General features: G+C 36.1%; 1 protein-coding gene across 1 annotated transcript in view; it reads right to left on the reverse strand.

The window, feature by feature from the left end:
• Positions 1-8,646: 8,646 nt before the first annotated feature.
• NDUFS4 (NADH:ubiquinone oxidoreductase subunit S4) overlaps positions 8,647-16,093 on the reverse strand; it is a 46,859-nt gene continuing 39,412 nt past the window's right edge. The window contains exons 4-5 of the mRNA XM_085042974.1: positions 13,103-13,176; positions 8,647-8,855 (exon numbers count right to left, since the gene is read on the reverse strand). Of these exons, the coding sequence (XP_084899100.1) occupies positions 8,752-8,855; positions 13,103-13,176 (178 nt within the window). The 3' untranslated portion in view covers positions 8,647-8,751. The remainder of the gene's footprint in view (positions 8,856-13,102; positions 13,177-16,093) is intronic.

Consider the following 16,093-nt stretch of genomic DNA (forward strand, 5'->3'; position numbering starts at 1 on the left):
AGACTGAAGCCTGGCTTCAAATCAGGCCCAGGTCATTCCTACCAAGACGAGTATCCCATCAGCATCTAGAGTCCTTGCTTCAGTCACTTCTCTAGAATAGTCCTATTTTGTGCAAATAACTGGGTAGTAGTTGCATCAGCAAAAAAGAGGAATTCCTTAGCCAAACAGTTAGGGAATTCACCTGGGTTGTAGCAGCATGTGCCACACCGTAAATTGCACCTTCCCAGATGTTGTAGTATCCTGCTACTGGCTAATCTCAAACCTGTTCAGTAGTTTTGATCTGAAATTATTCCCAGGCTGCTAAGTATTTCAAAACTAGTGTTTACTTCAGCCAAAATTTTTCCACAAATCACAATGATTTCAACTCAACATTACCCAATATTACCTAATTTTTTACAGAATATTTCCAAGCCGCCAAGAATCAGAAACTTTTTATGTTGCTGACAATTCAAACAGCAGGGCTGTAATAGGTAAAAAAAATCAAAATCCAAATGAAGCCTAAAAACAAAACCCTTTTGAGTTAGCCTGCTACTAGATTAGTGATATGCCACAGATAAAAAGAATTAAGTACCTAGACACAACTAGCAATTCTAATCACAGATGAGACAGTTGGCTACACTCTGCCATTTTATGCCCTCAGGAGATGGTGAAGGTCATTTCAGTGCACAGATGTGGGATGCTGAGACTACTGGCCAAAAAAGAAATTCCAAACTCCAGAAAACATAGCACCAGAATGGAGCACACACAACCACATCACTGAAAGACTGACTGTGAATCTTTCAGGCAATGCCTATGGAAAAGAATAAAAGGCCCAAGAGGCGCCAGTAAGAACTGGATTTTTGTTTCTGTGACACCACTTGTTTTCTGTTATGGATATTTGTGTCTTATGTTAACATTCCTCTGAGATAAGACCTCCTACCTGATAACATTCATCCCCAGGCCAGGCCATGGATCTATGTCCCTGGCACCATACAACTGTTTCTGTCTGGAACCCAAAATACTTCCAAGAACCACATCACTTTGTGTTTAAGCAGTTTTTGTGTATAGAGAACTGGTCAGAAAAATGGCCCAGTGAGAGAAAAATAAATTGTGATTCTGGAAAAAGACACTGAGCACGTATGAAAGACCATATGGTAATGATCAAAGCTGAGGAAAAACAAAAAGCTGCTTTCCACCTGCAAAACAGAATTGTCTGAAGATAGTGAAATGGGAATGCTTTGAAGATAAGCCATCATGTAGTGTGGGAAAAGGAGGCAAGAAGTGAAACCTGGTATTGAGACAATTTCCTAAGGTGCATTCTGTGATTGGTGGGTGGTGGAGCCAGGTGCTGATTATTTTCTACCCTGTTCTAACATGTAAAAATCAGCAAAAGAAGTGGTAATTGTATTTGTTTCCCGCTTTTCCTCATAACCTGCTTTCCAGTGTATAAAAAGCATGCACGGGTGGATCTAAAAATTATCTCAGCTCTTTCTTTCAAATAATTTCAGGTTGTAAAGTAAATCATCTGCCCTTCCTGAAATGGAATTCCTGTATTATCTTCCATTTGGTCTTCCTGCTCTCTTCAGGAAAATACAGGCTTAATTTCAAACACCAGGCCTGCAATTTCCCTCTCATGTGCTTCTTAATCAGTCTGAAATTCAAAGATAGGCACTGGTGTGAAGTGAGGATGCTATTTTCGAGGTTACATCAAGAGAATTGAGTATACCAAACCTTCTCCATATCTCTGTTGCCCTCACTGGTAGCATCTACACTTCTTTCAGAAAGCATATGGAATTTTGAGACCTAGGTAGGACTTTGACACTGAACCCAACTATTAGCCTGGAGGAAAAAAAAAAGGCAAAGAAAGAATTTCTAAGTCATTCTTTGTAACAGCAGAGGATGCTTCAGCCATCATGTTTAAAGCAGACAGGATAAAAACCTGAAGGAACTTGAGAAAAGTCAACAAAATAAAAATATGTATGTAATTCAATCTTAAGCTGTGCAAAGCAAGGAGCTTCAGATATAGAGATATAAATCCAACAGTTTAATTATCGCTCAGATGATATTTAATTCATCAGACATTAATTATCTCTCAGACATGAAGAATAGTATTGATGATTGAACTTCAGGTGTTTACAGTGGAGATGGCAGTCATTTAACTGGTCTTTTTACAGTCATGTAAGTGGTTGTAAGAACAAAAGGTGGTTATGGTGGCACCGTCTAGCCCGGGTCCTTTTTCTGAAGGAAAGCAAATGTAGACAGCCGTCTAGCTTGGCAGGGATGCCTGCTGAGTCGCGCTCCTTTGCTGACTCTGACAGCCATCAGCCATTGGTGCTTTAGGGAATTCTATGCTGAAGGTAGCTGCTATGTGTTCAAAAACCCTTAAGGGTTTTCCCTCCCCCCCCAAATAACTTGTTTAGTCTCTCTTTTGAGACATGCACCTTTAGCATTCATTCACATCATACCCATGGCAGTAGACAAGAAGGTATTTCTAAAGCTCTATGCATCTCTCCTCTTCCAATTTCTGCACTAGCTAAATTAGTCAAAGTCCACCAGCTACTACAGGAACCCAGTTTAAGTAAATATCCACATACTGTGGATGTGGGCAAATCTCACATCATCTCATTTTAAAAGAGACACTGTAAGATTCTGGATTTGCAATTTTACTCCAAGCTACAGCGATGGGCTTCAGCAAAGTTGCCAGTTCACTGTTATTTTTAAAATTTGGATTATATTAACAGTGGCAGGTTTTGCTTTTTTATAGTCAAGTAATTTTGTTAAAATCATTCTACTTACCTAATTACTACACCTGTAGAAGTGCAGCCTGTGGAACCTAGTTACTACACATTCTCAGTCTGTGGTTCAGTACTCTGGGCTGAGGCAAACGTATCTGTTACTCCAAAATTCTGTTTTATGCATTACTGCAAAGAGCAGTTGAAAGCTAAAGATGATTAGAAATTGGAAATTAATACACCCCTTCCCCTCCAATTTAGTAGTTTATTTCATAATGTCTCTGTGAAGCTCCTTTGTTATGAGATTTTACGTCTATTCTAGAAATTGAGCATTTTACATGTCTAAAGGCTATAGTTGGGGGTGTTGATTGGTAACGAAAGTTTGCTATCAAAGCCCAATAAACTGCAAAGACAAAAAATGCACCACTGGAAAGCTAAAATCCAAATGATCCATGCAACAGAGTAATGAATAAGACAGTCTGCAATGTAAAGGGCACTGTAACTCCAGCATTTTTCCAGTCGTGTATTACTCAAAAATATTTTCATCAGCACTGTGCAGACATCCCAAGTTAAGCAACAGAAGTGGTCAGGTGGGGGAAAGGGTAAGAAAGCAAAAATAAATTTCATTTATAAGCAGATTGTAATTTTGACAAAACACCTATTTGGCAACAACACTGAATGATGTAAACAAAAATAGTGAAGCATCCAAGAACTGATCAAAAAAGGTGCTGTAAAAAGCACATAATTTATTAGGGACTGTTTGTAATAAGCAGTGTGTCCTGGTTTTAAATTTACAGTACTTCTCCAGTTTGATGTTTGACTTCCCTTAGCTGGTTGAGGAAGAAGGCAGCAATGACAAGCTTGCATTCAATTATAGAAATCATCTCAGTAGACTGACTACAACTTTGCATACATATTCCTGTAACAGACAACCAAGGCATGCCAAAAGACAACTGCTTTACTTGATAGACATGATAAGAATTTTCTCTACCTAATAAGAGAGATATTAAAATATCTTCTAGTATTTATAGGCAGAGTACCAGAATAAACAGTTCTCTTCTTCTTAGTGATAGATTTTTAAGAGTAATTGTAGCTATTTATCAAGACTAGTCATTGTTTTACCAGAATGTTTTAGGAGGTAAACTGTACATGTATCTTCATTGAAATATTTCTGGAGTCTTAGACAATAATCTTGAATCAATGGAATTTAGTCACAGGTAGGTATCTGAGTATGATAACCTGTTTTAAAAAACCTGATGATTACTGAAGATCATGATGGTCAGCAGTAAATCTTCAGCTTCAAAGCGGAAATGGTTCGCGTTCACTTTTTCACTATAAAGGATGTATTTAATTATCAAAAAACACGGACAAAACACAATAGTATCCAATGTTGCAACACCATACTGGCAAACAGTACAAAGAACAGCCATTCTGTGCCATATCAGGATATTCACCTGAACAAACCCAGCTTTGGCAGAGGCTGACAGTGACTGACAAAGAACACAAAAATGGGGATACTCCGACGATACCCTTTCCTAGCTGTCAGAAGTCTTTAGCTCAGGGATTCTACTAAACAGGATACTATTTGTTACTTAATTCAAACATTTAATGCAAATATTTATTGTGTTGAATCTGGTGTAAATCTAGTTTTGGTAGTAAAAAAAAAAGGCAACAAATTTCAAAATCTGCTGTGTGAAAATGTACATATTTATCTTTAAGTTGGATACTCCTGAGTTTGCTAACATGCCTGTTTAAAAACCAGTGAATAATTATACAGTATTCCCTGGATTACTTGTGATTTTAGAGGCCACCCATACTAATCCTCAGTTCTGTCTCCACCACGATGGAGATTTACTCCTCAGATGAAAAATACTTACATCTTTAGGTGTGCTGTTTCATTTTTCCATAACTTTGTAAGAAGCCTTTTTGAAAGCCCTCTCTAAATCCAAATTAATTACTTGAATCACCCAGTCCCCATAATCACCTGCTCCTGCGAAGAATGTGAAAATAAGCAATATCTAAAATGGGCAAATTGTCACATAATTTTTATATTGTATATGTTCACAGTATTACTTGTAGAGATTTTTGAGGCATGGGGAAGAATGAAAGAAAACCCAACAAACAAGAAAACCAAAACCTGTCACCTGTTATTCAGATGAGAGAATTTTAAGAAAAAATGTTTAAGCCGCAAGTGATAGTTGTACAGTTTCAAATTTGAATTACTTCAAGACTACTGTCTGATCATTGTACTTATTCTCATCAACTTTGTCCTAAAAGGTGTTAATTCACTTTTTCTGTGCAGGAGGCGTTCACGACAGGGACCCTTCTACTTTCTCTCATGATGATTGTTGATGTGAAGAATCAGTATTTTACGTCCACTGAGATAAAAATTTTAATATCAATTCAAAATTATTTGGGAACCCCCTTGCCCCTTTTTTTTAAAGTTGCTGTAAGCACAATCTTGAGAAGTTGGTGATATACTCCAGAATTAATCAAGTACCAACTAAATGTAAATCTGCCTCAGAATGTGGGAATGAGAAAAAGGACTTAACAAGGCAAGCTGCCATACAATAACTTACTATACAATTGCCTAAAGTTATTTTCTTAGGTTATTTCAGGTTTCTTTATTTGCACCTTTTTTTCTTTTTAAAGTAACAAAATATGATGGCCTCTCCAGTAATCAAACACAGTCAGATAATTGTATTGGGTAAAACCAAACTACACAAGTGTGAAAATACAGGCAAAAGCTGGTAATCGTTCAAATTAGCTTCTCCTTTTCTACCACATGACAAAACTTTGCATATATGGTAAATAATTTTTCCATTTAACAGTATATATTAAGTCTGATTTGTTTTAAATTATCCATCAAACTGCACAGTTAAGGAATACTCTGCTAGAAATCTGAAACTGCGCTTTTAGTTTCCTGACATTCTTTACATTCCATTATAACATCATGATTTTAAGAACTGCAGGGCCTTTAGTATTAATTTTAAAAATAGTTAATTTGAATTATGAGTAATGCCAATATTCCTGGCACCTGCAGGATGCACACTTGGTATCAGCTGTCAGGAAGGTGGAAACGCAAATGTGTGGTAAAATAAAGAAACTGTATTTTATTAGTGAAATTAAAATTTCACCAAAACATTCTTAGCTTTACACAGTAATTATAGTAGTGGAGTGGCCAACGTTTCAAAACTCATGTGTGAAAATTTCTAGTGGACAAGAGACACCAAAAAATCCCCAAACCTATATACCACATAACTTTTAGAGCTGTTGGGAGTAAAAAGTAATAGCGTATAGGAATAAAGGTATTATGATGCTGCTTCTTTCTTTGAAGAAGGAACTTTCACCAAGGCTTGACAGGAAAAATCCAAAACTCATTATGATATGCTGGCTGAGACAGCAATGACAGATAATAAGCCTTTTTCAGAAAACTGGCAGTTCCGTGGAACAGTTTGCTAGAAATGGGAAAGGAATTTGTCTCCAGCAGCAGCGTTCTGCCTCCAGTACTTCACACAACAAAACTACACAAGCCCAAACATAAAGTACTTCAGATCAGGCCATTCTTTGCACAGGGCTTTCCACAATAATGGAAGGTACAAAACTGTAAAGAAAACAACTCCATTCTACACAGCTCAGTAAAAGAATGCGAACATAACATCTGTGGTACATTACTCTGCAATACTGCAACTGCCTAGTAATGTTTTTGCCATATAAGGTCGCAAGACACCTGAAATGCAAACGAATTCCACTGGGTAAAGAACATGTTCTGTTTACTTGTGAGTTTTACACTTTTCCTTTACCAAGTAATGATTTTGTTACTTTCACAGATTTCAAGTATTTCTCTCATAAAAAACATGGATTGCAGCACAGTTACATCTACTACCAAAATGAATTTCTTATGTCATTCAGAATTCTACTTCTCATTCAGATGAACTGCTAATCTCATTCACCATAAATGACCAATTATGGTAGTTTACTTATGCCTTTTGTTTTGATGCATTCAAGGCTCAGGAGCAATTTTACCTGTCACAACACATTGCAAAGTACATAGAAGTTGGAGTTCACCTGTGAAACATTCACTTCTGAAGATACTTAAGACAGCCAGATCATCTTGTAAAATTTCAATTCCAGCTTAGAGCTTAAATAACCTGGTAAATTAATGAAAGGGGTAAAGAAGTGTAGTATCTAACAGAACTTCTGATCTCTAAGATATATTCCTGCTGCAACTGATCCTCTCCAAGCTCATGCCCTCAGTACTGCTTCTAGGGTTTGAAGACTGTAAAGACTATAGTCAACTCTTCCCACTGTCACCATAGTCATTCTTAAACCATGCAATAGGATCAAAAAATCCAAGTCCTAGGAAAATGAGCAAAGGAAAAGATCTGGGCTCAAATACAACTTAAAGAATTTGCAGTGGCATGAACAATACAGAATCATAGTGAACTTACACATTTAAAACAAAGAAACAAAAAAAGCCGTTTTCCTTAGAAATAGAAGGGTATACTTCTGTGTTTTGGTGAAATTCTGCTTTTAAGTATTTCCCTTATCTTTCCAGGAGAAACAAAGAAACAAGAAACTGTGCTTTATGTGAAACTGGTTCTAGTTACGAGAAGTACAATTTAACAGACAGCAACTTCATGAATTAGGTGTCCACAGATAATGTTAGGTATCTAACATTAGTCAGTCATTTCTATGGACCATGCAATTTCAAAAACCAAGCTCTCTCTCTGATGCATTAGATATCTGTGGATTTTTCATTTTGACAACCTGATAAAGTTGGAAGATCATTAAATTAAGAACTTGTTGCTCTTAGAAAAGACAGAAGAAAAAAACTCCAATGAATAGCTTTTCTCATTCTGTCTTCTTGGTGAGATCAGTATATTAAGCTGAACTGGAATACAAAGAGGTGCAGTATATTCTGGTCTGTTAAGATTACAGTTTGGTGCACTTTGGTGCACAGCACTCAAATAATTACTTAGGTCTATGTGGGGAAAGCTGTCTCAATTGTATCTTCTGTGACAGCTGGGACAAAACTCCCAATTGCATAGGAAAAAGGTGTACACTCCCCCCATTTGTAATACATTTCACTGATCATGTGGCAATACCATAACTTGTTAAGTTAAAGTGAACAAAGCAACAGCCGAAGACACATAACCAAAGATTCCAAATATAACATTGTGCATTTTAAAAACTAATTATTTAGTACCATTTAAGACAAATTTAGCTTAGAATATATACTTGATGTTAAAGCTGAGATGCTATCATTACATCTCCTGTTAAGCAACAGGAAACCTCAATGCAGATAAACATGTAAGTAGCAATAAAAGGCCCAGAACTGTAATTATGTAATTAGTACATGCTGATACTGTATGAGGTACCCAACTATTCTGACTTCATTTGTGAATGTTTAACTGGCTTAGTTTCACTTTTCAAGAACATCACAGAGAAACAACTACAATTTTAATTGTTCGGACTAAACCTCCTTCATAATCAAAACAAACCCCAGAGCTTTCTACTCCAGTCATGAATGCTTCTGGAACAATAAAGGTGTTAATTTCAGCAGAAAGGAGTTATATAATATACATTTATACAGAACAGTCTTGAATTATACCCATCCTTTGCTCTTCAAGTGCCAAAACGATCTTTTACAGAAAGAAAAAACCCCAGCTTTTATTGAAAGTATATGCAAAGCTTATTGACCTTACTAAACTTTAAAAGTTCAAACAGGATAGTGGATATAAAATTACCATCAAAGATCAATCATAATCTCTAAAGTTGCAGCTGATTTCAAACATTGCTTTTGATAGATTCCTAGTACAGCAATTTTTTAGAAGTATGAACACTTCAAAATCTCCTCTATTTATAGGGAAGTTTGTAACAGGTTCAATTGGAGACATCAAAAACCTTTTAAATAGACATCACAAGATGCATCTGTAGTTTAAAGGTCAAATTTATTAGGAGATTAAGAGATGTATTATACATGGACTATAAATATAGCACAGCTGACTTTATTCCCAGTCACACAGCCAATGCCAACCTATTTTGTAGACACTCTTGTTCTTTTGTTCCAAGAAAAATTTGCAGCATAAGACTTGGATTTAGGTTTTGGAATCTTCTTCTCTTCAACATCATAACTCCAGCCTAGAGGTTACAGGGTAATGGCAGGGGGAGACAAGAGATGAGAATTATTTTCTCAGCTGACAACATACAGCACATGCAACTTGAAAGTATTAACTTTATTATGTTTTTCTCCATGTAGGCACCCACTAATCTAATTTCTAGCAGGCAATGGAGAATACTGAAATGCCATATATATGGCAAATGCTTATTCTGTAAGACCTGACCATACTACAGACCTCCATGCAAAAAAAGTTGTCATCAGTGAAAAGCTCAACAGGAACACCGACTGTCCTGTAAGTTCATGGCTCCACAATTTCATAGCACCACAGAAGCAGTATGGCTTTGTGTATTTTGGCACAGTAAATGAAGAAGGTAAGAAAAAAACATGGAAAAAACCCCATACAGAAGATCCATCTCAAAGGCTGGGAGACAATGGAGACCATGGAAAGCTAGGGGAAAAAAAAAACGGTGGGAGGACCAAAAAAAATGAAGAGAAAAGAAAAAACTTCAACATTAGAAAAGAGTTTAATACTTAACATTTTTTATAAGAACATTAAAAATTAGAGGTAAAAAGAGAAGGGAATGAAGTGATAGAAGACAAGTAAATTATGTGATAGTTAAGCAAGAAAAATGTTTAAAAATGTCAGAAAAGAGGAGGTGGAGACATTAGTGTTTATGTAAATCAAAATGCAAATTGGTTGCAGCCTCCAGGTGCCTGGAAAGTTGCCAGGGCAGCACTCAGTATTCCGAAGTTTGGTCTCTTTAGCTGCAATATTTCACTCAAAGTTGAGATACTTCAGTTGAAGCTAGAAGTGTTTAAATATGCAGTTTTAAGTGATACTCGTAAGACAGTACTTTTCTTCCTTAGTTTTAAAACTGAAAGTTGTTAGCCCTAAAATGTTCAACATATCTCAGAATTTTTATGCTTCAGGTACACCTACACATCAAAATGTTCTATAAGATACACAAGTTGTCATGTCACTGCCTCAATTCTGTTTATTCACAAATGTCACACAAACATTTTCTTCATGTTTATTAGTCTCAACCAGTGTTAATTTCCAAGTTAACTATTCTCTGTCAGAAACACTGAATAGAGATTTTAAAAACATATTATTTCCATCTGTGAGAACACTGTCTTTTGTCTCCTGTTCTGATTAAAAATATAAGCTTGAGTAAACAGCCAGAACTAGATCCAGAGACAGACTTCGGTATTGCAACATTCAGCATTGTAACACCTAACACTGAGACACTTGGCTGCTGGAATGGAATCTACAGCCCCAAGGTATTGCTTCATCTTTTTATACACTAGATGGAGAGGGGCCGAGTGCCTCTAAAAGAGCACTAAAAGTGCCAGCACAATGACTCAGACTGCCACAGATATCCAAAATACATAAGGTTTGTTACATCTAACTGAAGACTGCAAGAGGCCACCATATGTGATTAGGTTCCACACTTTGGAACAGACTCCTTCAGACCGTCACTTTGAGTTGCTCACAACAGAGAGCACAGGTCACTTTTCCAAAAACACCAGAATGGTGGGGGAAGTTATTCTTGCCCAGAGCCCTGCCACATAAGCCAAATAGACAGAAAGCAGATTTCATTGTTTCTGGAAGAACACCCTCACCACCTGACTAAAGGTTATTGTGGAGTAGCAAAACTCTCCACCCTTGTTAGTTAAGCTGTATGTTTTTAAACAACTGCTTCAGTGATGTCAGGACAAAAAAAAATTTACGTCAACCGTCAAAACTTTTAATTTCTTCCAGTTAAAAATGTTTTCTCCTTGCCTTGACCTCAGACCATCTTCAGCTGCAGTATTTTGGACAGCAATGTCTCCTGTTACTGTATCCAGCACTGCTACTCCAACATCCCAAAACACATCAGATGGGGCAGGCAGAAAGACAGCTTGCCTTATGTTCCTTAAGTTCTTAGGTGAGAAAGAACTCTTAAGTTTACCAATTGTATCAAAATAGCCTGCAATATCTAGAATTTCCAGAAATTAAACTCTAAATTCTTAAAGAATTTTGTAATGGAAAATGTGTGTGGCTCATAGAGGAGGGACAGAGAGAGGTAAGTATTAGTGCTCCTAGACTTAGATATATCTCAATATTATCTTGCTTAAGAAGCTAACTTCCAGTGTGAACATGTACCTAAACTTCTAATCTCTTTCAAAAAGCAGAACTAAATAATGTAATTTTTTTATTTCTAGCTACATATGATATTGAACCTATCACTACAGAAAATATGATGCATTTATCATATGCATAAATAAAACTGAAATCACAATTTAGGCAAGACAGTATATACAGAGAAGTCTGGTGTCTCTCAATCATGGGAAAGTTAAGAGTGCAAGCTAAGTGCATACTGAACTAATGTTAATACCAAGTTGTAGCCTTAGTTTAGTTGTTTTCATGCCCAATGGAATAATTTCTAACTCAGTGAAGGCACAAACTTTCTACACTGAACAAATGCATTTTACTTGAATCTGCATTTTGAAAGGGTAAAATATAACATCTACAAAAATGGCACAAGCAGCTTGTTAATTTTTTTCTCTTGTAGGCTGAATTGCTCAAGAAATAACATGAATACAGAAGTGTAAATGCAACTACACCAAATTCTCCCAAATGTCATATCTGCTCATAAAACAATAAAAAACACTAATAAAATTGCACAGTAATTTGTATATCCAATGCAAATATGATACTATTAATTTCTTAAAAAACACAACATATTTTTCAATAAAATTACCTATTAATCCAAAAAAGTTCCATTCAAAGAGGAACAGATGTGTTAAATATTAGCCTTTAACATTTAAAAGTACAAACAAATTGCACATTAAATGGTTTAGTTTCTTAGAGGTATAGGTTAATGGACTTACCATGTTTGTGGTGAGTAACACCAACCATCTAACAACTCTGCATAATTTGGCCTGACCAAGGAACTTTACTATCTACCCCAGACTAAATATAGTTGAAAGCTGCAGACCACAGGGAAGACTTCTGAAGAAGTTTAAGCTTCATGTGCATTATTCCTGGCTTTATCTCAATGTAATCAATCTTCTACACATCCACAGGGACTAAGCATCCAGCTTAACTTTAACTTTTTAAGGAAAATGGAGTTGATTTAAAAGAAAAAAAAAAAGAAAAAAAAAAAGGGCAGCAAAAAATTCATGCTAACACAAAAAAGGACTGCTGAATATTCAAAAGGCTGAGATTATGGGTACTGTTTGTGGTACCATTATTCTGTAAGGAAATACAAGCCTAACTAAGTAACTTTATTGATACATTCCTTCTGATACATCATTAGCTTAAAAATTAACTGATGATACTGGCTTTTCTGCTGTCTTTTTCACAAGTAAGAACAATCATCAAGTGGATGTGTTTAGACTCTAGTGCTGGGAAGAACTAGGCATAACATCCTCAATCTACAGCTTCCTCATGGCAAGCAGCGAGGGGATGTGCTGAGCGCCTATCTGGTCACCAGTGACAGGACACAAAGAATGAAATGAAATTGCATCTGGGGAAATCCAGACTCAATAATAGGAAAAGCTTATTCACTGAAAGAGCGGTTGGTCATGGGAACAGGCTCCCCAGGGAAGTGACCAGGACACCAAGCCTGTCAGAGTTCAGTTACCATCTGGGCAATGATTTAGTCACACAGTTTACTTTTAGGCAGTCCTGTGAGGAGAAGTGAGTTGGACTTGATGTTCCTCTTGGGTTCCTTTTACAATAAATCTTTGCTGCAACACAGTCCAAACTTAAGTCCAGCATGCTTACTTGGTAGTCAACTAATTTTAGTTCTTCTGATTATCAAACATTCAGAAGACCTCTGACAGTTTCCATTGGTAAGAATTGAGAGGCTCATGTTAAGCCTTTATGCAAAGATCACACTGCCACGTAGCTGGAACACCAAGCTGGGGTACACTTAAACTATTAATTTTCCTCCAAGACCTGAGCAAGATCTCATTCAGCTCTCATTCAAAACAGAGATACTTGCAAAAGCATTTTAGTATTAATGTTACCTTTTAATATTAATATTAATGGTTGAAACACCTTTCTAGGCAGTACGCACTCTAAACTCAATGCCTTCAGCACCCTTGGAAATATCCACCCTTCCCATTTTCCTCCTCCTCATGTAGAACACTAATGGTTTACCAATTCTGTAGAATAGAGAGAAGGTACTTTATCCTGTACTTATTCTGTTGTTAACATTTTGAGATCAGAATTGTCTGGAAGGATGAATCATTCACACCCTAAACACACAATACATACCATTTTTTTCAGCAAAAGCAATGGCATCTTCTTTAGTAGAAAATGTAAGAACCATGTTGGATAGAGGATCAGCTCTGTAAGGAATCAGATGACAATTTTTAGTCATACTGGAAATAGAAAATAATTGTATCTGGATCTCAAATGTTAATCAAATGCTGTATTACACAACTCTGTAGTGCACCACCTCAGAAACCATTCAAAATACTTTTTAAAATTATTTCCAGGATCAACATTTACTTTCTGCAAAGTATTGTCTTACTCTTTCAGTGTGTTAAACTTCCCTCACAAATACTTGAAAAAATTAATTGGGTTCTTTGTTAGACAAACACTTCTATCCACTTGCTGAGGTTACAGTATGTACTCTGCAACATCCTTTTAATTTAAAGCTGTAAAATATCTCTCTTTTCGTAAGATCACAGGCTACAACTGAAAATGAAGCTCCAAAATGCAAAGTGCTAGCTAACTAATTACAGCTAGTGGTTAGTTTTAGATGACCAACTATTCCTCAAGTGCATTATTAAAAGGAATGACACACCATGAAGCTTTCTGAAACAAATTAAAATCTCAGTTAAAACAAGAAATTGCCTTATTTGTTGCTATAAAAGCTCAATTTAAGAACAATGACAAAGATTGAAATAAAAAAAAGAGGGGTTCTAACTCTTAAAGAAATGAGACACTGGTTGTAGCAACACAAAGGTAGATAAAGCTTCCCTGAGACTACACAGCCTATGAGCCTGGGAGACAGCTGGAAAGACAAGACCAAATTGCAACAAACTATTGAAGAAGCTGCCTCTCAACTATTCTCTCTTTGAAGCTAGAAGGATAAATGAAGAGAAAAGACTGAAGATACACTGAACTCTCTACAATAAAGGACAGAGCCTGTGACTGGCAAAGGGGGAGGGGGAATGGGGGAATCTCGCTTCCAGCAAAGACAACAGTGTAATTTTATCTGATGTACACATGGAAAAATGGCGTTCACTATATATCCAATATATTCCCCAATAAAAAAAATCAGAAACAAACAAACTAACAAACAACCCCACAACAAACAAAAAAAAACCCCACGATAAAGACAGAAATCATACTTCTGCAAGCCACTGTGATAGGCTGTCTTTAAGACATTTAAAGATTTCCCTTATAACAGCAGTTAGGAGAATTAGGAACTAAGAATTAGTTCATGACATGATCAGTGGAGAATCAAGTGACCCAAGTGTACTGCAATATTGTGACAACTTTTGCTTATTGTTATTCTCTTCCATGACTGGGTTTAGAAAAATCTTTTCAACACTACTAAAGAGGAACAAAGAAGCTTTAAGTCTGAAGTGCAGTGAGGGACCAGTGCCTGTTCAGTACTGCAAATATGGCAAAAACCTTCCAGGACAGAGGCAGCTGGGAAATGAGAACTGTGCAGAAATTATTTGTTCTGTTTTATGTGGAATCATCTTTCATTCAATCTAAATGCACTTCTAATTTATTTCCATAAATGAGCTATCCATGTGAGCAAAGTGGATTTCAGGATGTCCAGCATGATGTCCTGATAGTGTCAGCAGTACCAGTGCTGCAGGATTTCCTTTGCCTACTCCCAGCTGTTTTATCAGACACGGAAAACTAGGATTCCACATTTTGTTCTCTTATGAGATCTCATACAATGGAAACCTCACACTTCCCACATTTCTTTGTTTACAGCTTTATATTAAAAGGTGTACTAAAGAACTGTCTTTAGGCATTCTTGTAACGAAACCTCCAAATTAAAAAAAATGCCATGGGTCCATTTTACTTAGATCTACAACAGGGTAATTTTCACTGAAAAAGGCCCAATAGCCAAGAAACAACAAGTTCAAAAAAACCCCCAACCCTGAACAAGACTGTAAAATGACAGAAATATAGCAAAGACTGACAGGTGATAAAGTATATTGAGTTCAGAGAAAAAACTCCAAAGAGCTCTAATCCACTAATCCCATTATATTATTAAAAAGTAAACAGAAAAACGTGCAAGAAATGTTCTTTGCAGAAAGTTAATCAAAAGAGAATAAACTCTTAGGTATGTTTGGGTGTTGAATAGTGACACTGGAGTATACACTAATAATTTTTACAGGAATGCCTTAAAATTTAATGGATACAAACTAATTTACAAAACCTTTAACTCAGCAGTGTCAATTCACAACAGAGCACTTGCTTTTGTCCTGCCTGGAGCTTGTTTATCCATGAGAACTTCCTTTCCCTACCGAAAAATAAAAACGTAAGTAAAGTTGCCTCAAATTTTTATGAGAAATCAATGCAACAGGAAGATCTGATTTCTGAGTTACTTTGAACTGAATTTCTGGATATGTTTATGTTATAAATCAAAAATAGAAAAAAATTTCTGTGACTGGATTCAGAATGTTAAGAAATATCAAAAAATGCATCCTCAAATTATTTCATGTTTAAGGTTTTAAAGTTTTTTTTTCCCTAGAATCTTGTATTCTTTGATTGTAAGTGCTAACATGATTGTAGCCAGGTATTTTCAGTACACACTGCATCTATTTCTGAAGTTTCAAAAATAATCTCTAGTGGTTGATTTTGGTTTATGTAATTAACTATTCTGAATATGCCTCAAAGGAGATAGCTTCAAATCAAAATTACAATATTGTCAGAGGAATTCCTGGCATAGTCCTCGGAGTCTACAGGAATTCTAACCACACTGTGAAATGTAGGTAGTGTATTTGTATAAGAAAAAAAGAATTAAAAATTAGATTAATCGAAGTTGCAATTACATCTCCAAATTACAGCATATTTGGCTAAGAGTAGTACCTTTCTGGACGTTTTGTGTATTTAAGAGCTTTTAATACTAATATGGACAATATTTAAACAAACAGTGTAACACTTTAAATAGCTGGGTTTGTTGTGGTTTTTTATGAGTTATGACTTGTCATTTTAGATCTTCAGGATATTTATATAACTTTAAAAAAAATCTGTAAGTATTGTTGTTTTTGTTGAAAAGATGCAACTGAG

This window comes from Lichenostomus cassidix, chromosome Z, assembly GCF_008360975.1.
Source record: "Lichenostomus cassidix isolate B80296 chromosome Z, HeHo_3.0, whole genome shotgun sequence".
NCBI lineage: Eukaryota > Metazoa > Chordata > Aves > Passeriformes > Meliphagidae > Lichenostomus > Lichenostomus cassidix.